This window comes from Bombus pyrosoma, linkage group LG2, assembly GCF_014825855.1.
Source record: "Bombus pyrosoma isolate SC7728 linkage group LG2, ASM1482585v1, whole genome shotgun sequence".
In the NCBI taxonomy this organism is placed as follows: domain Eukaryota; kingdom Metazoa; phylum Arthropoda; class Insecta; order Hymenoptera; family Apidae; genus Bombus; species Bombus pyrosoma.
Genome location: NC_057771.1, coordinates 3,623,925 through 3,650,554, shown reverse-complemented (window position 1 = coordinate 3,650,554; position 26,630 = coordinate 3,623,925). Strand labels below are relative to the sequence as shown.

General features: G+C 38.2%; 2 protein-coding genes across 11 annotated transcripts; one reads left to right on the top strand and one right to left on the bottom strand.

Annotated features, from left to right (window-relative positions):
- Positions 1-404: 404 nt before the first annotated feature.
- On the bottom strand, positions 405-23,684 carry LOC122577319 (leukocyte tyrosine kinase receptor). 10 transcript variants are annotated; one of them, XM_043748614.1, is made up of 26 exons: positions 22,760-23,684; positions 20,476-20,680; positions 15,055-15,428; positions 14,556-14,748; positions 14,351-14,478; positions 13,827-13,958; positions 13,580-13,735; positions 12,330-12,460; positions 12,081-12,253; positions 11,879-11,973; positions 11,699-11,797; positions 11,406-11,586; positions 11,176-11,323; positions 10,847-10,993; positions 10,551-10,725; positions 10,023-10,220; positions 9,526-9,771; positions 9,328-9,429; positions 8,975-9,170; positions 8,311-8,590; positions 7,706-7,998; positions 7,246-7,471; positions 5,242-5,358; positions 4,853-5,125; positions 2,932-3,405; positions 405-2,217 (listed from the first exon to the last, which is right to left on the bottom strand). In XM_043748614.1, exons 3-26 carry the CDS (start codon positions 15,389-15,391, stop codon positions 2,170-2,172), a joined length of 4,548 nt encoding a protein of 1,515 aa, XP_043604549.1. In that variant the 5' UTR covers positions 15,392-15,428; positions 20,476-20,680; positions 22,760-23,684; the 3' UTR covers positions 405-2,169. The 10 variants fall into 10 exon arrangements, 8 of the variants coding, with proteins under 8 accessions (XP_043604549.1, XP_043604533.1, XP_043604523.1 ...); XM_043748598.1 differs by lacking the exon at positions 20,476-20,680 and having other exon boundaries at positions 405-2,262; positions 22,760-22,776; XM_043748588.1 differs by lacking the exon at positions 20,476-20,680 and having other exon boundaries at positions 22,760-22,776.
- LOC122577446 lies at positions 18,599-25,465 on the top strand. Its single transcript, XM_043748782.1, has 4 exons — positions 18,599-18,826; positions 24,772-24,915; positions 24,987-25,068; positions 25,326-25,465. The coding sequence occupies exons 1-4, from the start codon at positions 18,752-18,754 to the stop codon at positions 25,355-25,357; spliced, it is 333 nt and encodes a 110-aa protein (XP_043604717.1). The 5' UTR covers positions 18,599-18,751; the 3' UTR covers positions 25,358-25,465.
- Positions 25,466-26,630: the final 1,165 nt, after the last annotated feature.

Sequence of the window (26,630 nt, the reverse complement as noted above, 5' to 3'; positions counted from 1 at the left end):
TTATACATACCTATATTTTGAGACGCCTGGACATCTGTATGTTTGACCGAGCTATCTCAAGAATTTATATCAATATCAAGATGACAATGTTATTTCTGTTGCTCGACCTTTTACGACAAAGATTTTACGGCATTACGTTAGACGTTGTGCTCCAATTGTAAAGAAATTTATATTTCCGGTTAAACCACGTATAATGCGCGTAGAGTCTGTCGACGTTACTTATCACAATACCATAGTGCTTTTTCCTTCTTCTTTTTTGTTTTCTCATAAAATCCTGAAAACCTTCTCATTTAAATGTTACTGAATGAAAAAAATGCGAAAAAGATATTCGAGTTAAGAAATAGAATTGAAACTCGGTGATGTCTCTCGGTCTATCGAGATTGACAAATAACATACGCATTGTCTTTTCCACAAACATGTCTTTATTACGTTTTACGTACAGATATATGGTGGCTGACTTTCATACGCTGAGCGTACGTAAAATACGTCGTCGTTGTAAGAAAAATAAAAAAGGGCTTGTGCACAACTTTCACGTTTCGAAAAATTTACCTTTTTCTTTGCCCATTTTTATGATAACGATCGTATACAACAAGATCGATGTTAAAATAATGAACTTTCCACCATCCATCGTTCTTTCACAAGCTAATAATCAACGAATCAACGAGGTAGGCGAGAATATCCTATTATTCATCTGTCATTTTTCATGCACCAACAATTAGCCGGTAGGTTAATTAGCGGCAAGAACGACGACCAATTAAGTTCTCGGTACTTCGTTCGAAATCGATTTTCACCCTTTCCTTTTAACAATTAAACCCTTTGTGAAGAAATTACGACCGTTGTACGATGGTATATATATTTTTTTAAATCATAATACGTGGAGGATGAAGGCGATTCAACCAGCCTCGCCTGAAATTTCCCGACAAATATATCTATGTATATATACATACATATACACGTACACATTATACGTATATATATATATATATATATATACACGTATACATAAAGGTTTACAGGTATGTATAGAAAGAACGCCATAGGCTCTTTTTCTTCCCGTGATGTAAATTAAGTCTTGTATATAGCGTATTGTCTTTCCCTTTCACTCGTACTCTCTCATTTAAATTTCTTCTATGTATGTATATCACACGTTGTGTACTTCGCTTGCATCTTTAAAAAATGTTTCGTATATTATGCGATTTTTGCGATTCTGACGATCGTCCTGCATATATAGTTCATAAAGAACAAGAAGGAGACCATATACGCGTGTATACGAATTTCTCGGATTAATCCTTCTGCAGGAGGAACATCGACGGTAACGGTTCATTAACAACTATATCTACATAGTTCTTTTCGATAATTTATAATATGTCGGCTGCAACTGCGATAGGATGTACGTAAGTATCCGTTGATGTTGGCTGTTACAAAGTGTACGTACACATATTGCGTATATACGTGACGACGTGATGATATTTGTCTCAGATTTAACGATTCGAATGCTTTTGTTTCGTGGTATGCATGCGTGTACCGGACACAACGACAATATCTCTACGTTTTGTTTCTTCCTCTTCTTCTTTTTATTTTGTTTGTTCAACTCTTTTACATACAATATAATACGTAGATACGTGTATAACTTTTACGTGTGTGTACGAAGATGCGCGTGTGTTCTTATGTGCGTGTACGCAATTTCGAGAAAAGGGATTTAGTTGAATTTAATAACGGACGGTCTGAAGCTCGTAATGTTTCACGGTTATTGCAATTCCCTGTGTTCAGTGATTTGTCGATGATTTATGATTAATGTATGTCCTAATAGATATCGCGCGACCGCCCATCTAGTAAACGCAATTAAATTCTTCCCTCTTCTATGTGGACGAAAATAGCTGTTTTTGCGTTCGAAGAACAGAAAGAGAAGGCGGAAAAGAAAAGGAAAGAAAAGAAAAGAGTGAGAAAATAACGCGAATTCACAAAATTCATTCATAGCAGCGTTTCTTCGGAGTACACGCGACGTGAATATTCTTCGTCACGTATCCAGAGAAGCGATGAGGAGTCCTTGAAACGCATCGCCATCGATACTACGGTTACCGTTGCAGAACGTCGCAATGATTTGGAGTTGGTCGCATGTATCGTAACATCGACGACCGGGGAGTCCTGTCACTCCCCTTTGTACAAATCTCAGCAGGAGCATTCCTCTTCCCTTGGTAGCTCGTGACCCAGAGGATCCTTCGTGTGAAGAACAGAGAGACGATAGTTCCATCATACATAGAACTGCGATTAAACGAATTCAGGGATAAGCGTTGCTAGATTATACAAAATAAAAGACACGATATCGAGTCTCACGAACGTCTTATGCTAATCCTGTGCACTCGAATCGCTTCACTGACAATGGGCCTTCAACGACATCTCGTACACATCGGGCGATACATTTCGTGACAGTAACTGGTACTTTCTAGAATGGAAAGTGAAGGTGGGGAGTGCAGAGGGTTACATGTATTTCGCGTGTAAATGACCATGATTGGAAAAAATAATCTAATTTTTGTTATCGAACAAACGATAAAAGAACAAAGGAATATCTCGCTAAAGAAATTATCCTAACGTTTATTACGAGCGCTTACTGACTGGATGTTGCGATTCGTTGGATATTATTCAATTTTTTACGACAATCCCAGAGAATTCCGAGAGAGAGAGGGGAAGTTAAGTTACTCGTTGTTCCAACGAACGAAAGTCTAAATAATTCTATCTATCGTAATATCGCGGATAACGTTTCTTTGTCAAATAATCGTGAACGATGACACCAGTGGTGGGATTCAGCCGGGTCGCATCGGTTCCTAAAAGTTTTGCAGTTCCGACAAACTGATTGTCAAATTATTCGAATCCCACCACTATTGGGCCACAAAATTCGGCAAAATATTCGATAAAAATGATGAAATTATCTACCTTCTTGATCTCCACACTTCCAGGTGTACTAGAACGCTGTGGTGGTGGCGAGAACGCTATTTTTTCGTATGGTATCGTTCCACGACATAGAGCGCTCGGATCCAAACTAAGCGCAGCTTTTAAGGCGTTTTTCTTTAACATTCCATTTACATTAGTAGCACTCGTATTTAGGCCAGTGTGACTAGGGGAGCAGGTACGTGTGTTCGGTGACGAATTCGTCGTGTCAGGCGGTGTATCCGACGAAGCAACGATCAGAGAGTCGGAGTTGGTGTCGATGGTAGTTATGCTGTCGTTACCATTTCTTCTATCCACGTCCGTCACCTTGACCGTGCTGCATCGACGGCACTCGATATCTGCTGGACGGTTGTTTCCATTGTCTTCGATTTTTAACTTACCACTATCTTCGATGTCCTTTGAAGTTCGATGTACGCTTTTTTCTTCGCAATTTGAGCTGCCAACCTTGTTGTGTTTGTTCTGCAAATTCGTCACAATCGTCATCACGATACATATCGTAAATTATACTCAGCATGTTTCTTATAGCATTGGTTGTTAATGCATCGTCGTTGCTACGTATACACGGTATATCCGGGTTTAACATAAAGTAACGTTAATCGAATAGATCGGGCGATAGAAACATGGCAGAAATTTCGTCAAGTAAAATTTCGTCCCATCAAATAAAATTCAGTGAGATTAAAGAGAAGGGAAATACCGATAAAATAAATCACACGGATATCTTTATTTATTCGTAACACGCATGAATTAAAAAAAAATGAATTTAAAGTTTTTACTTATGCTAATTTACGTAATAATCATTAGGATATGCGTTTCGATGCGTTAGAAGTGAGAAACATTAACCCCTTAACCTACAACTACGGGCATAGCCCGTAGTACGATGATCAGGCCAAACGCAAATATTACGGGCATAGCCCGTAGTAGATGATCGGACCAATCGTAATTATTACGGGCATCGCTCGTGGTACGTACTACACAAGTCGTGCGAATGGCTCGAAGGCTGCGCGAGCTTGTTTACGTTTTCGGTCTAAAATTCTCGAACGTAAATCGTAGGTTAAGGGGTTAACAGCCAATGTATTAAACACGATGTCACACTGCTCGTGCAACAAACAACATCCGGAGTAAAAACCAAATGATTTCAACCTCCAAGGAGATGATGCTTGAAAACGGAAAGCATGACTTAACAGTTGGCACGAATGCGAGTTTACTTTAGAAAAAGAAAAAAAAAAAAAAGAAAAGGCAGTAGCGACAGCATTTTTATATGATATACAAACGCATACACAGTTACTCACACAAATATCCCTCCATCTTATATACATATCTATACTTCATTATATTATATATTTCAGCTATTAAAATAATTTTTAATTCGTCATAATATCAGTCATTATGGTCTATGTTAGTATAAGCATCGATTAAAATCTAATTTCCATTCTAAAGCACTGTAGACAGTTATTGATAAATAATTCAATTAATTTTCAATTTATAATTTAAGTAGTTATTTTTAAGAGATGCTGTTATCTGTGTAAATGATAAAGAAAGGAAAGATATCTGACCATCAATCGATTCATCGTTTCTCAGTTAAACGCATCCTAATTTAAAGTATATTTGTTAATCAAGGTTTATATAATACGTATCCAATAACAACTGGAAACTTTGACTTGGATATATGTATAAGATAAGAAGCGAATATTTTCGTGAATAATTATATTTTATTTATTTGAATAATTTGTAATTCAGTATAATTTTTAATTATACTTTATATTAGAGCAGTTAATAAGAAACTTGTAAAAAATACTGAGAAACCAAACTTCCAATTAGCCAAAATGATAAGCAAAAATTTATTTAAACGATGATAAAAGAAATATATGCCAGAAAAAGAAATATTTCCAGGCTTTATCCAATGTACCTCTGTATGATTATTCTCATCACTAAAATCATCGCGACTCGCGTTTCCACCGAAGGATTGTTCAGAAGTATCTGTATTAGAGCCATACGGATTAGATTGAAATCGTCCTTGCAGATGGTCTGTCGATTGCACGTTATTTCTTTCATTTGAATTCAATTGGTTCGGATTTTCGTTTCTCACATTAGGATTATTGCCCGCAATAGCTTGAGCCATACGTTGACTAGCCGATCGCGGATCGATAATTCTGGGTTGCATGTATCCACATGCGTCCAGCTATAAAAATTATAGTATTTACATAGGAAGTATCGATGCTTAGAAAAGTTTCGCGAAACAGATAGTTCGTAAAGTTCAAAGTTCAAAGGAAATATCAAACGATATCTGCTACTCACTTCTGACTGTACGTTAATGCATTCCGTTTCCGGATCTGGTCTCATGATCGTCACTTCCCGATCGCAGATTGGTAAAATGTCGAAATTTGGCGTTGGATGATTTATCACATCAGGATCCTAAGGATAAATATTATTTATTGAAATTTACTTACTCCGTTCTTGACACATCGACGACGAAATATTCTACAGCGATCTTTAATAATATTCGGACACTTTTTAAAACAGAATAACTTTTTCAAAACTGGACCAGACGATTTGAGTCTCTTTGATAAGTTTAGAGGGATCAGATTAGTTTACTAGATGCGTAAAAAATTTTATTAAAAATTGTAATTTGTCGGTATAATGAAAAATATAGTAAGCTCACTTTTTACAAATTTTTTTTTTATCTGAATCTACAATAAAAGTTTAAACAATAAGTTTTATAGATTTATGTCAGTGATATACATACGTATATGAAAACTTATCGAAATTTGTCGATGCGGAAACAAGCAACAAGTTACGAAACATTTAAATTTGTCACAGTTATAGGCCAAAGAGTGGAAAACTATGATTTTCGCTGTGATGATAGCTTCGAACTGTTTGTAGCTCATAACAACGTTAACCGATGTCAATTAAATTTTTTGCACCTATGTACGTTATTTAATTTTCGACTTCGCCGCCTAGAGAATGTGAACCTGATTTACACAGCCTCCTACACAACATTAACATCCTCCTACATAACATTAACATCCTCCTACACAACACGTACAATCATCCGTCTCTCTCATCCTCCAACTAACTGTATTTCTAACGTTTACTTCTTATTCCAACTCATGCTTAGGTTCTTATTTGCCCTATCACTACCCTAATCCCTCTATCTACGGACGAATGTGCATACATTTTTAGGCGAGACACACACGATATGTATCTTGAAATATATGCAGTCACCCTTGGCGATTAGTTAACGTCCATCAGCCACTGATCCATCTCTCTATCCTTCTATCATGCTTTACGAATCTAAATAATTATTCACAACTGCGTAGAGACTGTAAGAAATGTCTTCGAGAATCAGTTCCGACAGCAAAACGATTTTGACAGACGAGTAATTAAATTCCTTGATGTCCATGCTTCCAATGTCAGATAGTAGCAATAAAACATAAAAATTAAAACATAATGTAAAATAATAATATTATTAAAATATTAATATGAATTGTAATTACGTTATTATCAAACCTGAGGCCGAATTTTAAAAGACTAACCCAGGCCATTAATGGTACTCATTCTTAACATGCGTCAAGCACTGGATTGCAATCCATAGTAGACTCAAGCTCGTCCAGCGTTCGTTTATATACGTGTATAATGTTGTACTGCATACAAAGAAAAGACAAGGGTGTTAAATTTGAGACAATATATTAAAGAATGATCGAAATCCAAGATAATATCTTTCCCAATACATAATTGTCAAAGTGACCTTTACTATTTTCTTTGCAATTCCGACCAACTCCAATTTTCCCAAGATATCTTTTTGCACGTTATCTAATAAACTGGTCCTTCTAGCTTCTTCAAAGAGCTCAAGTCGTTTGGCCAAACTTTTAAAAAGTTATTCCTTTTTAAAGTGCAATAAAGCGTATAGTAAAACCACCAGAAAAGGATGTAAATTGTTTAATTTTAAAATTAAAATTAAAAGGATTAGAAGGATGTAAAACTGTTGTTAAATCATCACTACATATTCTAATTTAGAATACCTGAAGAGAACCGAATACCTGTTCCGAGATAATTTATTTTAAAAACTGAGAACAATGGTAAAAATAAATACGACATTTTAACTGTAGGGTATTTATCCGTAATTTTTCTGCTTGTTACATTGTAAATGGGCGATGGGTGCAAACATTGTGACGCATTTGGAAATACATGAAATGATCGTTTATGAAATTGCTTGCCGATCAGAGTGTAACATTCTACTTTATAACTTTAAGCATGTTAATTACTTCAATTACAATTAACGAATAAGTTAATGAGTTTTACCTGTAAGCAGTAACCAATTCTCTCGACAATAGTAGCAAAACTAGGCCGGTCTTCGGGACGTGGGTGCCAACATTGTGTCATTATTCCATAAATAGGATCAGGGCATCCCGCTGGTTTTTCTAGACGGCCACCTAACGTTACCATTGTCATGGCTTCTCTATTAGTACAACCAGTATAAGGTATGTAGCCAAAAGACATAATTTCCCACAGCAATACGCCAAATGCCCTACAGTCGGAGATTAGTCAAGTACATAGGTTTGTTATGTTCTTGCAGGCAGACTGATTGACACTTTTAAATATAATGCTGATTAATCGTTCAAATCTGTTAGCAACACGCTAATTTCCAAAATACGTATACACATATATGTATAATTAAATTGGCTATTCGTTGGACTTGCTAATTAACTGGGTGACTATGGATTTATCGTTCCTACCAACTGTTTTGTCAAATAGAACTCACCAAACGTCGGTTTTCGTAGTGAATATTCCATCTAAAAAACTTTCCGGTGGCATCCATTTGATCGGTAACATAGCTTTGCCTCCCTTCCTATAATAATCGCTTCTATAAATATCCTTGGCCATTCCGAAATCAGCGATTTTCCCTATCCGGCCGGGTCCTTTGCACGTAAGCAAACAGTTTCTAGCAGCGATATCTCGATGAATGAATCGAGCCTCTTCCATGTATTTGCAACCATTCGCGACGTCGTGCCCGCACATTATCAAATCCAGCATCGTCAACGAAGTCGGCCGATCCTGCCAAAACAGGAATATACGCATGCACCCCAATGATGACGAGCGCCAAAAATTAACAGCTGTCCCTGTTTAAATCGTAATCGAGAACAACACATAGTTAACGGGAACTAATCGAACTAAATACAAAGAATTGGGTGCATAAAAATCCTTTCGATCGTGTAAATAGCAAATGGTGGAACAAAAATGAACATTCTTAACATAAATATAAATTTATTAATTCGAACTTAAGGTATAAATGAATGTAAAATTGCTTCAAGCATGAAGTAGTGTACAGGAATTTGTAGCATTTTTTGTAAAAGGAATGCCATTTACCGCACGTGGCCTTTCTTCTCGAAGAAAGTTTTTCAAATTTCCGCCAGCAAGCAATTCTAACACAATGTATTTTGGATTTTTATCAAAAGAAACTCCGATAAAGTGTACTATATTAGGGTGATTAAATTTGCTCATAATTAAAGCTTCCATCATGAAATCTGCTTCGGTTTGAGGCCTGGACGAAGAAGGTATAGTCTTCACAGCGACAGGATGTTCTTCGTTGCGTCTGTATTTGTACACACCTTGGAAAACTTCGCCAAAAGCGCCTTGACCAAGGGGTCTGCCACATAAATAGAAGAAAATATGCTTAGTTCGAAAATATACGAAGAAGAAGTAACAAGTACGTTCTCTATTTTAACTAGATTCTAATCCGGAATTTTAACTCATCGTCATCGTCATCAAGGATCAATCGATCAAGTAACGCGCTGAAAATTCGCGACGTTATCGTAGAATGTAAATCAAATAATTTACGCATCGAAAAATGCATTAGAGTAACAGGTACTTTGCGGATGCCATTAAACGAGTCGGAGAAAAGATCATAGGAATTATACGTATGCGATATATACATGCATGAGTCGTTAAGTGAAAAGAAAGATAACGACGCAACGTTGACCCTTAATAGATTCGATCGTTAATGGAAAATTGCCATGAAATCTATACCTACTTTACCAAAGTGATATATTCACGAGGGATTTGCGGCAAATCTTTAAAGCTATAGAGATTTCCAGCAAACTCGTAGTTCGGATTGAATTCAGTCATCATAGTTTCGGAGACAGCACGTAGAGATCTTAATTCAGTTCCGTTACCAAACATTATTTGTCGTCGTTGTAAAAGTGCCTTTCGACTTTGGTAACGATTATCTATCGACAAAAATGATTCGCATTTTACCATCGAAGTAACACTGTATACGTTACTATCTACTTTCAAACGTTTCAAACGTCGCTCGCATTTTTCAAGATACGAAATGTCGAAGATTAGAGAAAATTATGTACGTTACGGTATCAAATAGTTTCTTACAAAGTAGTAGGCAGAGAGCGGTGAAAGCAAAGAGTAGGCCAATGCTTACAGCTATCAGCAAGATCATGTACGTTTGATGAGTAACCTTCGATTCGTCAGCCACTGCGAATAGAACAATTATTATATACGTAATTTTATGCAGAAGAATTTTATGTGTGAAGAAGGAAAAGAAGTTGGCTCGTTTCTCGGTTTACTTACTAACGCAAGATCTCGAATCGTTACTTAATAACCAGCCTGGAGGGCACAGACACTTTATCTCGCTAAGATACCGATCGAGACAAACGCAACGAAAGTCGCATTGACAACCGCTGACAGCAGGAATAATGAAAACGTCCCCAGGCCCATGATTTATTCCTGCCCGGAAATGAACGTGCAGAAGTTCGGGACTAGCGTAGGAGTAACCACCTTCACCGTTACCCCGTTCCTTGTGACCGGTATTGCCACCTGAATCATTTTATTCATGGAATTATCGAGAAGTAGATTCTTTCGATAAGAATTAATGGTCAAGATAAAATTAGACTATCCTTTCATCAATCTGCCCTGACCTGAAATTCAAAACACTGAATACTCGAAACACAGGAGTTAGGAATTTCAAATACAGCTACGATCGAAGACAACGTACAACAGTTACCTAAACTCGTGCACGATTCATCGTAAATTCGTTGTTTGAAATCGCTTTAATACCAATTCGTTACCTATATAACCACCGCCACCGCCTCCTGTAAGACATCCACCACCTCCGCCGCCGAATCCTCCGTTTCCGTGATTCGAATTTCCAGGACCGCAACCGATTCCACCTATGCCACCCGTAACAAGGGTCCCGCCAGCGGAAGATCGTTGACCCGAAATGCTAGTCGATGACCCGTTCCATCCACCGCCAGGACCGCCTGTATCTATATCATAGATTTATGTGATTGACAAAGTTTCGAAGCAACTTAGAGCTGCAACACAACGTCGCCTAAATAAAATTGAAGCATCGTTGGTTGACCTCCAGGTTGAAAATTCAATTAAATTGCAAACTATAAGATTATTCGTTTTCTTCCGTACTTTTTTTCCTTAACGTTAATCCTTTCGTTATTCAGAAAACGGATAGTTCTTTTTATGAAAAGTAATATAATCTATCGAAGAGTAATTTTCTAAAATTATAACAATAATAATGATAATAATGTATATGTCACACTAAAGACGTAAATTAGGGATTTAACGTTCTAACTGTAATTTACCTGCTTCTGCTGAAAGAATCGTTCCCGAAATGGGTTGTCTTCCGAAAGGAGCGGCTGCTTGTCCATGTTGGTCATGTTGATCATGTTGATGACCATTACTGATAAATGGTCCCAGTCCTAAACCACCACCACCCCCTGCGATAAGTATTGGATGTTGGTCTCCGTTCTTTTTTAACTGTAACATAGGAAAGTGACAGCCGAGGACATAACAAGTATTAGACGATAATTTAATTACATTAATGGGATTAGGCACGATGATTTTTGAATATTTTAATAATTGAAAGATATTCGCTTACTGTAAAAATGTACGTCGCTCCGCCACCACCACCACCACCATCTTTTATCTTGATATTCTTTACTTTATGTACTTTAGAACCCCCTGAAGGAATGGAGGACCCGTACGATCCAACACTTTGACAGCTATCTAATTCTAATCCCAAGTTCTAAAAACAATTTATCATTCATCATGTATAGTTAAAGGATATTCATTTTCAAGAACTTTTTGGAATGATTTCCAAAAAAATTCCGAAATAAATATTACACGTGTGTATGTAAAATCGTTTCATCAACGAAACATCGATTCTTTTATGTTGTTCGTATTATATAGTAAATATGTGATTCTTACTTTAGGACATGCGTCCATTCCTGGCTGTCCCACCATAAAATACAATTGTTCACCTTTTTCTAATTCAATTACACCACGGGCAAGTGCACCCAATGTACTTCCCATACCGCTAGAACCTTTTCCTCCACGGGCACCCATTGCAATCAATCTACGTTCACGATGATGTAAATGTTAGTTCAGTTTTAATATTTTATAAACGACAATTCAGAGAATTTCGAATAAATTCTCACGTGTAATATCCACCACGAGGTGCTGTCCACCGTTGAACTCCATTTAAATTGGAGGGAATAGACTCTTCCACTACTGCCGAAGGTGCAAGTACTTCTATATCTGTACTATTATATTCTTCGGTACATTGTTCGCTATTGGGACCTGTTCTTCCTGTATTTCCACATGTAGTAATTCGTATAACTGAAAAAACGAATACAAAGAATAATATGATAAAGAAATTTCGATATGTATTGTGTGAAAACTTCGTAGAATGAATAATGATATTTTTGTTAGAATAGTTGAAACACGGTACCAGTTTCGTTAACAAAGTCGGTATGTGGATCTGGAACTTTTTCCGAATCTATAACAGGATTGTAGTAATTGAAAGTTCCCACGACTTCAGGAGGAACTCCTAATAAAAGGTGTGATACAGTATATAAGTATTCTAATAAGTACACATAATGTATCGTTGGTTATTCATTCGAAAGATTACCAATGCCAAAACACTCTGGACTCAGAGAAAAGTCATCGATCGCTACATCGGCTTTCGAATAATAGCCTCTGCTTGCCTCAAACTGCAGCAAATATCTGGACAAATAATATACGTATTAAATAATCGCTTTTTTGATATCTTCGACTAAACCTTTATGATATTTAATATCTAAATGAAATTGAACGCTTTAGTAAATGAATACCTGTATTTGATATCGGGCAGAGGAACAGCTTGATTGTACCAAACATCACTTTTGTCGCCGCTAAGATAAGACCACCATAATCGTTCCGTATGGCGTTGATGCGGTTTCACCTGAATTAGATACAATCCAAGCGAACCGCTGTTTGCACCATATTGATGATAAAAGAACCGCACCTGTTCACGTACATACATATTAATGCGTTTTGTATTTGCTATAATATTTCGTTTATTTTGAGATAAAGCAACTTACTTGACACGATTTATGATAAGGACTTTTTGGATCGCCATTATAAGGTGGTGTTGGATTGTACAATGGACTCTCAATGGTACCACGACTACCATATTCCACTCGAGGTGACATACTTACATAGGCATATGTCCCTGTGATGGAAAATTAACATGGAGATAACTGTTTACCAAAAGTATTTCTAGTCTGTCATTTGGATAAAAGTTATACATAAGTTACATTTGTATTTACATTTTATCTATTTAAAAGAAATTCGAAGATGAAAGAAGAAGCAATATCATTGATAAAAATTTGCTCCTCTCAGGTCATTCCATAAGTAACGACGTTTCTTATCTTACTTTAAATAAATGTGCGTCTCATATTTCGCTGATGCGTTTGTAGGAACATCCCCTTTATTTGTTAGAGTACCCTCTCGACATTCCGCAACCATAATGTGTGTTCGAAGCAATTAGATCGATACATTAAAAGAGGTTGTACACTGAGTGTCAACAAAAACCATTCGCGGCATTGTACACTACACGAATTTAGAAAAGGCAGTACAACCAAGGACACGAACCAAGGATCTGAAAAGCATGTAAGAAGATATAAAGCTTTGAACGCCTGGAACAGTCGTCTGGCCTTCGTTACTATGGCTATGTTTTAAGAAGAGAAAGCGAAGACGTTCGAAGATATTTTCATTAATTAGACCCTCTATCATACTGCGTGGTAGTGGGCTGTAACAGGCCACAATGGTTTTTTGATTGACTGCCACGCCTAGGATACTTTTTCATTCTCTGTGCAATCGTCGACGCGGACGTACGTCGAAGAGTGTTCTACGCGTTACGTTACGTAAGAATAAACGTAAGTATTAATTTATTTCACAAAGTTAGAATTAAGAAACGACGTTGCTTATGAAACTTATGGATAACCGAATATTCGAACCACGTTTTGTAATCGGTAACGTCACACACGTGCAGCGAAAATTTCGTTATTTTAATTATTTTTTGCAATTTTACAGTACGACTAATTTAATAAAAATCAATAGCGAAGAATCATTTTACTCGTGTTGCAAACAAAATTACGTGACAAAATTCCCGTACATGGTTATTTCCACGCTTTCATTGATTCATTCATGAAATTAATAATAAATCTAGATAAGCGTAGTTAAAAAACCAGTGCAAATGCGAAATTCGTTGAAACGTAGATGCAGACGAGGGCATATGTAACTATACGTGCATATATACATATACGTCTATACATGTACATATACACACCGGACGCATTGCGGTATGTATGATCGTAACTAGGTCCAGTTTTCTCGGACGGTGTTGCACCACGATGAAGCGTCCAATTTAAAGGTCTTTCCGGTACATTCTTCCAGCCGCACCATCCCTGCTCGAAATTGCATCTGGCGTTTTCCGGTATTTTGTCTGAAATACGAATACACCTTTATTATAGTCTGACATGCATTGGAACGATGAAATCGGAGCGAAAAGCGCTAGGTGATAATTTAACAATTACCGCAATCACCCTCTTCGTCTTCGCCGTCGGCGCAGTCTTTCGTTAAGTCACAAACACGTGTTCTGTTTAAACAAGAGCCATTCTTACAGCGGTACATGTCCTCCGTGCAGGCCATCTTCACCGGTGTTGATTCTGCAAACAAGATGCATTTGTTTTTCTTTTCTCGAGCATACATCAACGTTTGTTCAGTTTCTTCACGTGTTTAGATTACACCGCGTCGAGCTTTCTAGTTCTAGAAACTTGAAATTTCCTTTACTATATCTCGTCCTATTATTTTGTTCTTTTTCTCGTTCGTTCACCAGTGGGACATGCAGAGAAATTCCACGATATTTCTGTCTGAATGCGGTGCTGCTACGATTCTACTTGTTTCATACACGTTACTTGTACGGGTAATATGGCAATGCGATGCGTTTCATATACCTGGTATGAAAATTATCGTAGTTCGACATCATAGTTGACAAGCGAGTTTCCTGTCGCAAAGCTATTTACCATAAGAATAATCTCCAAATAGAGATAATAATTACCCGGAAAACAGTCGATCAGGTGAATGTTATCAACAGCGATGCTAGAGTTAGAATAGGGCACCGTCATTTCTATAAGTAATTGATGTGGCTGACTAATTGCTCCCAGTGTGAAACGCGTTACTCTCCATCTGTAATGCAACGAGTAAATCAAACTAACTCTGATTTTTATCGATACAACGAATAAGATTTTCATGCGATTACATACTCTGCGTAATTATTTCCTGGCTTTCCCGTGGCAACCCAACTTGTATTATTCTTAATTATGAGTAACTCGATATCTCCATTGCTCATCTCCACTTGGTACAGAGATAATTCTAATACACAATGTAATCCAGTGGGAGGAATCGTGGCGGACCATATTTGAGTCTTTCCAGGGCCGGTGAACCATAAAAAATGTCCTGGCCAAAAAAAAAAATAATTATCGTTAGATAAGATTTTTCGCGCATGTTCCACCTTTTAATTTGCATTCGGTATCCAAATCGATATTATACGTATGTTGTGTAAAGGTACATATCGACTCTGCTCTGTAACGTACAGAACGAATTAACACGAAAACTATCCACCTACGATCTAACGCGTAACTAAATACATTCACTTTTATTAATTATACATATATATTTAATAAATAATAATAATCGAAACGATTGAAACGAAAACTAGCTGATTGGATTTGGTAGATCTAACGTTGAAGAAGCGCATCTTACCCTTGGTCGAATTACTGGCATCGACGGTAGGCCCGTGCCTATTTCGCACCGATGGCGTGGTTCTTTTGAAGGTTTTATCCCACGTCCAATCACAAGTCTCCTCAAGGTCGCAGTGGCCGAGCTGAGTCAATCGGCTCAGAGCAATCTGCAAGTTGTTGGTCCCGCGCGGCATCCTCTCTTTCCAATCGCAACTGGTACCCGTGATGTAAAACAGCCCAACAAGGATTCTCAACAATAGATCGCTTTTCAAGCCGAATTTACGCCGCCAATCGTGCACGGTGTGACTCGCCTGTTCGAAATTCGCGGTCAACACCCCAGACCGCGTACTTCTCACCATTACTCTGTACTTTCCTTGTGTATCCGTTCGATATACCCTGCAAACGTAGCAGCCAACAAATTTTTACATGCGTTTTCCTTCTGTCCTTCCTTTCTTTTAAGGATTTCTCTTCTTCTAGCAGCTGTTTTCCTTCTTTTTCTCATTACGTAATATACGTCCGACACCGGCATTTTCATCACTGTCGGAATCAGTGGTTTCAACGAAGCTTGCAGCTACCTGTTCGTCGCAGAAAACGCGCCTGATCGAGTAATTCATACGTTTCCGAAGCCTTCGAACATCGAGCGAGCAGATTTCTAGCAAGTTCTCTAATTACTTTTACAATTGCAGTTCGAACTTTTGCGGTTTCCTGTCCGCCGAAGCCTTCTCGGTATTTTTAATAAACAACGAACTCAGCGGTTTTTTCGTCTTTGCAAACTTTCAGACAGCAATTTTCTGAATTATTATTACAATCGTTTAGTACGCAAGTAACGGTCGAATGAGATCCTGTTTATCCGCCTTCGATGTTGAAATCTTTGGCCCACAAAATCGGAGAAAACCGAAAATATCCAAGTTGTAAGAAACGTAAAACGTAAATATCGCGAGGCAAAGGAAAATATGGGAATGTTATTCAATAAGTGCGCTTATTTTGCTTAATATTTACATAATAAAAGTAATGTTTTTTACGCTGCATCGTTATAACAGAGCTATGGGTAAAGCAAAGAAAATTACTCGTGAAAACGAGAGGACGAACTGGATGATGAAACGATGCGGTGATTGGCGGAAATGGAATAACTGATTCGTCGATATTTCATAATTTCCGGCATGTCGGTAATAACGAAGACGTCCCATCGTACTGGTAACGGTGGTAATGCCAATAGCGAAATTTATCCGAATGTCATTTTCATTACGCTTGCGTAGAATAGGGGCTACGTTCGCTTGGTCTATCATCTTTTGTTTTTCAACTTCTGAACACGACAAGACCTGTATCGTTCAAGTTCAAATTAACGAATTAAAGAAACGTGATTGTTCGAAGAACGCAACTTTCGTACGATAGGATACCGATTTTATTATCGATTACTTTATATTACCAATATCTCATATTTCCAACTTCTTTTTCTTGCAGCGATAATTCAAGAAAACAAAGATTTTTCAATGTCCGGGTGAAAAGATTATTTTCCATCTGCCGCAAAACATTTTCACGCAATTGCGTCTTATCTAATATTCTACGCGGGTATATAGATAGCACGAATCTTTTTAACGAAACAAACTAGTGGAAACCATAGGAAATCGAGAGATCGAAACGGTCGTTGTCCATCCGTTCTTTTTTAAATATTTAACCATAATTTACACGCTGTTAACCGTTTGTCCAATCTTTTCTCGTCGAGTGAAAAGCGATAACTATCGTCAACTAGCAAACATCGATCGAAATTCAACGAATGCTTGCAAAATTCTAGCTAATTCTGGCTACTGTTCAACGACGCGAACTCGCTGAAAGTGGATCCGCCTGTCGTTCCCTCTTCGTAAATCTTTGTCTAGTAACCCTGCACACAATATAATGGCTCGAAACCTGTATCTATTTTTCGTAGGTTCGTAGCGAACGAGCACCTATGTTTCTCGACAACTTGTACCTCCTTCTTAACAAAAATATTCTATGGACAGAAGGAGAGATAAGGATTTGAAAACATGGTCGTGTAACTTAAAAAAATATCATAAGATTATACTTTCTAATTATGTACATTTTTTGCAACGAAATAAAAGACACTAGCAACTGCAATTCGTGAGAATCTCTGTGCCGGAGAATTGGACATAGAAAGAGTATTTGGGTAGATTTACAAGTTGACGACAGAAAAGTCGAGAAAGAACGAACGTAGATAGGAGGCTAGACGACTTCAACTTGTATCCATAGACACCGTGAACAAATTATTCAGGATATTTCTATCGATCTTTTAGTCACTCTTGATTCAAAAGCTTAACAACATACCACATAAACTGTACTTGCCGTATAACAGGATATTAATAATGCGTAAGATATCAGGTAAATCGATAGCGCATCTAACGATTGTCCATTGCTCGTATCATTCCGTAATAACAATACTGCGTTACAAGTATTATAAATATTCGGGAAGCTTTTGACAGTAAGAAACAACTGCTACACGTCAGACATTTAGCATATTTTTCCCTGTTATGAAATCGATTGTTATTCAAAATATATACATATTTCAAACAAGATTGGTCAACAATTTCGAACCAAGTTTTACGAAGTCTAAGCTCGTACGTATGTATGGACGTACATATTGCGTATGTAAGCACATTTTCTCTAAAAAGAACGAAATAAGAGTAGAAATTGTTGGGATAGACCGGAGTCAAAATTAACAAGTTAGATGTTTCAAAATTAGTATTACAATCGAAATTTTTACACATCCATATTTTAGCAGTCTAAAGTAGCCACGTGTAGCGAACGATATAACTTTTCCATGGCATAAAGATGCTATCTCTCAGAACAATGGTTTAATATTTCGTCACCGCCGTACCGTAATACGATATGATATTCCTAATAGCAGCGAATCCGTTGCAGTTCAAATTATGAAGCAACTATGTAGCGCAGGCAGTGCGAGGCAGTGCCTCGTCCGAGTGGCCTCCTGCTGTCACATAGCCATAGAGTACGCGAGGCAAGAGAGGCAGGCTGAGCCGCAGTTTCCAACATCGAATGCATCTCCAAACGAAGCGAGTAACAGCTCGTTCAGACGGTCTTATCGTCGGTAGTTTACAAGTAATTACGGTGATTTTACCGGAAGCAGCGTCCACACGTTTCCGTATTTTCGACGCACGTTCAGCTCTCAAAACATATGGTTTCAATGAAATACGTAATAGCTGTTACTGTAATAGCTTATTCGCGCTACGACGAATTATTCACTGGTCGATTCAAACGTCTGTTGTGTAAGTTACATACATTTCATATACATGTATACCGTGAAATCACCGATCCGGTCGCTGTTGACGCTCGGTTTTGTCAACGTACGAAATGATTCAACAGTTAAAACGAATCGGTCGATATGAGTCGGTTTTTTATATCGATAACCTATTTTCAGAAGAGTCACTAAGACTATAAAAGAGTGGGAAATGACAAAAATAAATACGAAATTTTTAATATCGTTAGTGGAACGGAGGTTCGCTATTTGGGATAAAAAGATTTTGATAAAATTAATAGATTAGCAAATAAAATTTCGCAAAAATGAGGAAGAAAGTGATCACATTCCATTTTCTAAAAGTCTTTTGCCATCGTTACGTGCATTCAACGATGATGAAATTCTAGAATTTCAAGTCGAAGTTATAAATTTAATACAATAAATTTTTAAAAAGACACGCTCTTCTAAACGATCGATGAATGAATTCTATGAATGGGAAAATTATGGAGATCGGAAACGGCACCAACATAGTACATCACCATTTTCAATGGTAAGTCCAACGAAGCCCGTGGTTAAGTCGAAAGTTAAGAATCCGATCATTCAATTATAGTTTTGCATCGAACTACATGATTGCAAATGACGATAATTAAAAAGTTATTGTCATTTGGGTTCTGTAACATCTGGCTCAATTCTAATTTACAAACTTCCTCTTAACACGTTGACTGCCACGCCTGCTTTCAAAAAAATCTCCGTCAGGCCACGCGTGCATCAGTACCAAGCGTTCTCTGCTCGGTGCTCTCATCGATATTTTCATAATGCGAGTCGCTCATCTGGTGGTCTTATCTCTCGTTTTTTTTTGTTTCCTTTCCTTCGCATTTGTTTCTCATTTCTCCACTTCCTACAAAATCAGTTTGAATCTTGGCCGAGCAACGAACGGTATAACTTAAAATCTCTGCCCTAATTCGTTACAATGTCGAAAAGAAAAATTGAAAACTTATTTCTTAGTAAGTTAGATAGCAGTGTAAAAGAAAGCTTTTACGAGGCTTATGATTCCGGAAGAAGCATTAGACGCGTATGCAAACTACGTTATGCAAATAAAAGACGTCGAATGGACCGAACAAAGGCACAAAAGAATTTGAAGAAAACAACAACTTATTGACCAAATTGATCCGACCAACCTCAGCTATGTATAGAATGCTTTAAAGTTTTACAGGCTAAATAATTTTTTTAATAAACCGTTTTCGTATTACTTTTATAACAAACAATTTTCGTATTACTTTTATAACAATTCAACAGCTTTATTATTATGGAATATCTTTTCAAATACCTACGACGATCCTTCGCAAGTAGTCAAATAAGCGACACCCGAATATGGGTTTCGTGGCAGTCAAAGTGTTAATGTAATCTCAAAAATTGAATTGCATATAATGTATAGTGATAACGATTTAAAAATTAATCTTAACCGTGCCATCGCTTTGCCTTTGGGACTGACGCTTAGTCTCATAGTTTTGTTAAATCTCTTTCCACTTTTTTCAACAGATCATCAAACGTAGATATTGATATACGAAAATGGTTAAAAAAAATGTTACTTCACCATCTGGTAGGAACTGAACCTATCTTTTACAACAGGATGCAATCGCTATTTTCTGTTGATCCTTTTCCTACGACGATAGATAACACCAAAACATAATGAATCCGTTATGATGATTTACATTCATCTTGTCCGACTGCAAATAGTAAATTAGACGAATAAACAAAGTAAGCATAGGCATGGATGGACAGTTGGATTTTCAGTAAAGACATGGAACTGTGTGAACGCTACTTTTCGGCAAAATTTTATCAAATCGATGAAAAAAAGTTGAAGAATAAAGATAAAACAATCGTAAGCGACCTAAGTCGATCGAGGTCGAACGTAATGACGCAAACCACAGCTGATGCGGTATTCATAAAAGATAGACATATTTGAAAATCAAGTTAATAACGTTACAAGATATCTTTTAAAAATGGCCGTTGGATTCTAATCTTTCCGACATCGCCGACCGCGAGAGTCAGCTTTTTGACGATTTATCCAAATTCCAAATTTTATCGTTCATCGTCGGAAAAGAAGTCTGTCTCGGCAGGATTAAAAACAGGAAAAAGAAAAATGGTACGTTAAAGTATCTTATTGAAAGCATCGATCCGATCAAGAGTCGGGCATACCTTCGATCGAAAATAACGTTGTACAATATGCCAGCATAATTTCCCGTGGTTCATCTGTTCCGTATCATTAGCAGACCCTCGGTATGTTCAACCGCCGAGCGCTTTCTTCCTTCAATCCTTCATCGTCCGGTAGAAAGTACGAACTTCAATTGTTTTCGATAATTCGCTAGCCACCAATTACGATGCTTGTCGCGATTCTTGTCACCTGTGCGAAATGCAATACGTTTAGGGAATGTCACGTTTCAAATATGTACAACATTTTCGAGGAAGCTGAAGAGACAGAAGATGATAACACGATCCTGACGAACGACAAATCGTAACTAGCCGCATCGCGTTATAGGATCTCGTACTCTCAACTGGATAATCTGTCGTCTGTTGTTAACGACAATGACAATCCAATGACGAAACGGTTTTATTTTTCTCTCTAACTAGCCAGCGTGCGTGTTATCCACCCTCTCCTCTCTCTTCCTTTCGTGATCCGATTCCCTTCAATTCTCGCGCGCTACGCGTTCCTCCACGCATTCTCTGTCTGTCTTTCTGCCTGTCTTTTCCTCTCTTTAGAACGCCATCTCCCTCTTTTCCGGAATATTCGAGCGGTCGTTCCACAAGTGCGAATTAAGTGCTCCCCCGACTCAATTCGACGCAGTTTCAACGATACTCGTTACTCTTATTTCCGCTTCTCTTTCCCCTTCTCTTTCCCTTGCGCGTACAATCACGCAGTCTTCTCCGATTTATCCACTAATTTTATGGATTTATCACTTTCATACGCTTTTGTCCTTTACTTCGAATTCTCACAATCAGTTTACCCGAGTTTCACAGTTTTGCGTTCGTCGAGTATGCACGCTACCATCACGCGCCAGACAATAGTAAATTTTCTATGCAATAGGAACGCGTGCATACCTGCGTCGCGTCGCGTCGTAAACATGCTTAGTACGAGAGCAATGAAACGCGTCGATGATACACGGAGGTTAACAAAATTGAAAGGTTACGCCGCAAGTTCACGCGCTCGCAAATACGGTGACGTTTTCTACCGACGATCGACGAGAATTCTTCTTCGGCTCTTTCTCGAGTAGCCTCTTCGAAAAATACTTTGACTCTCGAGAATGTCAAATACACGGCGGATGCTTCTTACCAATTAATTTTATACACCAAAAATCACCAATGTCTCATATATCACGCGAGGCATGAAGTAAAAATAAAGATTGAACAACTATTCGCCACGCGACAGTAATAGAGAAAAGCAACTAGTACAGCTCTGCTACGAACACTATTGTACGAGTAACGAATAATTTTAATCATATTTTTATCTTTTATCGCTAATTCGATGATAGCGCATAGAACAGCCTATTAATTTATCGTTAGTGTAGGAAACAGATTAATTATCGTCCTGATATCAGGTTTCCTTTGGTTGCTTCGGGAACAAGAAACTCAATCTGGAATTTATTCGGCGCGCAATCGTCGTAATTCGTTAAGAAATACTAATAGATGACAGAAGCGTATAAGAAAATACATCAAAACTATAACGAAATAAGATAAAATGTTTCAAAGACTAATGATATTTACTAAAAAATAAAAAAGTCGATGATGTCGTATTGAGAAATACCTGCTGCATATATTAATATCACGAATAAAGGAGAAGTTGATTTTTCTGGTGTTGCATAATTATTATACATAGCTCTGGTTACTAATTACGCGATGATCTTGGAAACAAACTCGCGTACAATACGTTACGAATCACCGAGAGATTATTTTCCAACTCGATTCAGCTGCTTTTAATATTTTTCGTGTTAATTAAGGTGTTTGATCTTCGAAAAATTGCACAAGAAAAATCACTGCTGTTTGAAAGAGCGAAACGGCAGAATAGGACGATCCGTGATTTGACACGAGATATCGAATTTTGATAAATCACGCTACGAAGGTATCACCGTTCCTTGCATTTCGTTTAGGTCGAGATATTTTAAACGTATGACAAACCGAGCTGACTTTTCTCCGCTTTCTACACCCTCGAATATTGTTACGTCTGATAAATTTCAAGCATGAAATTTTAACCGTGGGAGAGTTACGTTTGGAAGCTCAAATATCAATACGGTACAGACCCTTTTTCCTGCGATCTGAAATATCTTTCTAAACACACTTCCTCTCTATAAATTCCGATTCTCAATTTGAGTAAAAATTGTACAAACGATGGCTCGTGAAATAGAGTAACACTTGTATAAGAATGTCATATTTATCTTGCTCTAAGTTCAAGTAGCAACAAGAATTCGATTAGATAGGTGGTACTTACATGGAGTAGTAACGAGGTCAGTCAGCTTCGAGTATCCGCGAATCGTCCCGTGTACACAAACAGATCACACATCTAATAACCGCGTTCCATCAACCGATCACATATTTTCTCCGCGGCGACCTCTCGCATCTGTCACCCCAACAACGAACTACCCTTTTCGCTTTGTCGCTCGCTCGCTCACTACCTCGCGACACACGCTCACCGAGAACGCTATCAGCTGAGACTACGGGAATCGCCGATAGCCAACGCGAGAGTCATCCCGACTGATCTCGATGAAAAACGCAACGTCGGTTGATGGACAGCACGCGTGGACCGCACAAATTGATTCTATCGTAACGCAAGATCTCGCACTCCCGAATCCAGCACCACGTCTCCCATATCTCGTCCCACGACGACAATCGATAAAAGTCACTTCTCTTTCTCTCACCCTATACCTATCCTTCTCTTTCTCTCTTCCTCTCGTTCTCGTCTCTCTTCTTCGTTTATCTGTTCGTCTCTGGGTATCCTGGTTGTCGCGAGCACTCTCTATTCTTGATTCTCGATTCCCGGTAAGTATCGAGAACGATTATCCCATGGAAGATCGCAGCGCGACATTTCTGGGCAATCGCGGATATTCGAGGGTCGGGAGCAACAGAGTAGCGCGGCTCGCAGCTAGCAGCGCGGCCCTTTGCGCGTACACGCGTGGACCGAGCACATCGGTTGGTTCAGCAGCCACCGATCGATGATACGTTCATCAGGATTCACCTTGGGCGCATATTCGAATCTCACTGAAACTCTATCGCTCGTACTTTCGCTCTCTCGTTTCGTTTCTGCTCACGACCGTCGATTCGCGCTACGACACAACGCGACGCGACGCGAAGTCGCGATGTCCGTCGCCCGTATCCGTATCCATTTTCCTGTGGCTCGCCTAGTCAGCTCCTTGTTCCTAGACAACGTGTCGCGAGTATATTTGCAAAAGCATAGTAAAAGACGTTGGTCCGCTAGGTCAAAACCGTAGGAAGAACGGGACGGAAGGTCGGAAGTAAGGGAATACTGAACGTCACGAATCTAAGGAGGAAACGGAGAAAGAAGCGAGGAAGAAAAGGAAAGAGCGGAAGAACGCGATTTAGCAGTTGAGGAAAGGAGCGAGAGCGAAAAGCAATGGTGGACGAGAGTGGCTGACTGTTTATACGGAGAGGAAAGGAGGGAAAGATCGGGAAGAGAACACGGGAGATGGATGTAGATGAGGACGAAGTGTGGTAGAGAGGAAGTTGCGAGCCCCACACCGAAGGCGAGCAGAGGAGAGGCAAAATAGAGGGGTACGAGACAGAGAGAGACAGAGAGAGAGAGAGAGAGAGAGAGAGCGTGCTCTTATTGACAAAGGACAGGGACTCCGCCCCTGTCGAGAGAAAGTTACACTCACGCTGCGTCTCTTTTCTGTTGAACGATCCACGCGCTCTCACAGAGATTCCTGCAATTTCGCTTCTGCGCTTCTTTCCCAAAAATCGAATCTTTCCCGTATCGTTCTTGTCCCAACTATCACCCACGATGTCGAAAGACATCTCATTCGTCTTTGGGCGTGTAGCGCTATGTTTACTCGCGTGAAACACGGATTAACGACAACAAAATAAAACACATATCTAATAACCGTTCTACATAAGACATCGTTTGCCTATAACGAAAGTTCTAGTGTAGCGAATCGTACGAATAACGTACAAAAACATGCGTCGAATATTAATTTTTCTTTTTTTCGTCGTGTACACGTTTAGGTTGTGACGGTCATGTGCATAAGCCGACAGTGCTTTCTCTCGATTCGATTTCGATACAGTTTAGGTATATAACTTCCATATCTCTGAGGTTCAAGCTTCATACTGTGATAATTATGCGAATATTCGTGACGTACAACTCGTTATTGTATCAGCACGGACAACTGTACGTTGCGTATGGTTATTTCACAATTTTCATTGTGCCATCTGCGGTAGCATACAAGCATAGTTGGTAAGAGGATACTGTGAACTGTTTTATGTTTTCAGCCAAACAGCCACGCACACCAGCGATTTGTACATTGGAAAAAGAATTTTATTGGCGCTGCTACGCAACATCGTGACACATTTTACATCCCCTGGGAAACATCGCGTCGTGTCGCGTTTCTTGCATTCGTGAAATTATTATTAAAGGGAATAAATAATTATTATAAATAGTTATTAATCTGTTAAATGCGGAATTTAATTTCAAAAATCCTTTACAGAGCGCGCAGGTAAAATCAAGCAATGACGAATATACACGTCGAATGCAGAACAAATGTTCTTATTATAAATTTTACGGAGAAAGTAAGTTAAAATGATGAAAGATTATATTTTTATTCGATAAAAAATGAACAATTTATTGTTGTAAAAGGTATTGTCATTATGAACTTAAAGATTGCCAAAAAAAAAAAAAAAATAATAAAATTGATAAAGAAGAAAAATTTAAGAAATTCAGTTGATTTCAGTGTGGTATTTTTCAAAGCAAGATACCACATAAAGTGACATTTCGTCAAATCGAGCACCAGTAATGTGACTCCTTATGAATTCCATTTTTTGAGCAGATGGCACATCTTCGAAGTGGATTTGCTTTTGATGGTGTTGCTGGTATAAAGTTATATAAGCTGATATAAAACACAAGACAATTCGAGGAATAGCTGATATACACAGCAAAGTACACAAAACAATTCGGGGAATAGTCGATATACGCACTTATGGGAATAATCATATAATCAAACTTTTTTTTATAAAATACGTGATATTTGCTGAAAGTATAAAGGAAACATACCACTAAATGTCATTTATATTATTTTTTATTAAAATTTTGAGTTTTTATAGTAAATGGTAATTTTTTATTTCACATGATGAGTATACACGTCAACGGGATCGAAATAAAGTTTTGGATTGACGTATTTACACGTCGAATGTAGTTAATTGGTTAAAAAGGTAGAGTCTTCGAAAACGTGTAATTTCGTTTAGGAAGGAAATATTTTTGACAAACAAGAGAAAAACAAAAGACAATGATCTATCTAAGGACCACGCTGTTTTCAAACATTGATATTTTCATCACGTGTTCGAAACATGTAGTTCACTTCTCTCAGTTTACGGCGCTGTTCCGCAAACTCGGGTATCTCCCTTCTACGGAAGCATCGCGAATGTCACGTTTCGACATCATTTGCATAATCGGAGAGAAGGAGCGAAACCAATGAGACGGAGAAACGAGAAAAATTGCAATCACCACGATATGTGGTGTTAGATCGATTTTTGCAGGCACAGTTCAAGGAGAAAACGCACGGTTCGCACGATTTCGTTCCCTACGTTGCACGTTTCGTCGAATCTCTATGACGCGCAAAACAAAACGACGAAAGAAAAGCCAAAGTCCCGGGTCCGGGACTCAAGCGTTTCGTTCGTTTCACCGGAATGTCAGAAATGTCAATCAAAAATATGCTGATTCGTAACACTTGGGGAAATTCTAGCTAGATGACTTTTCTCAGAATGAACGATAAATCCCGTAGTATCCATACGGCGTGTATCGCTTCCATACCAGCCAATTTATCGAACAATAAAGTAAGAGTTCCCATCGAATCGTTCGTGGACGATATACATATGATATTGCACGATATATTTGAGCGCAAATTTGTTAACTCGTAAACGGTCCGATCGATTCTATCCTTCGATAGGACAAAATATATATAACGCGTTTTAGTTTTCAAAAGAAATTTCAAGTTTGTAAAGTCGACGATATAATTTTAAATATAAACTAGATAGTACAGAAAAGCTTATTTTTATGTCTCACCTTTCGAAATTTCCCTACACACATATTCCATACACGTAATTGTGTTTACATATAGTCGTATAACTATGAATTT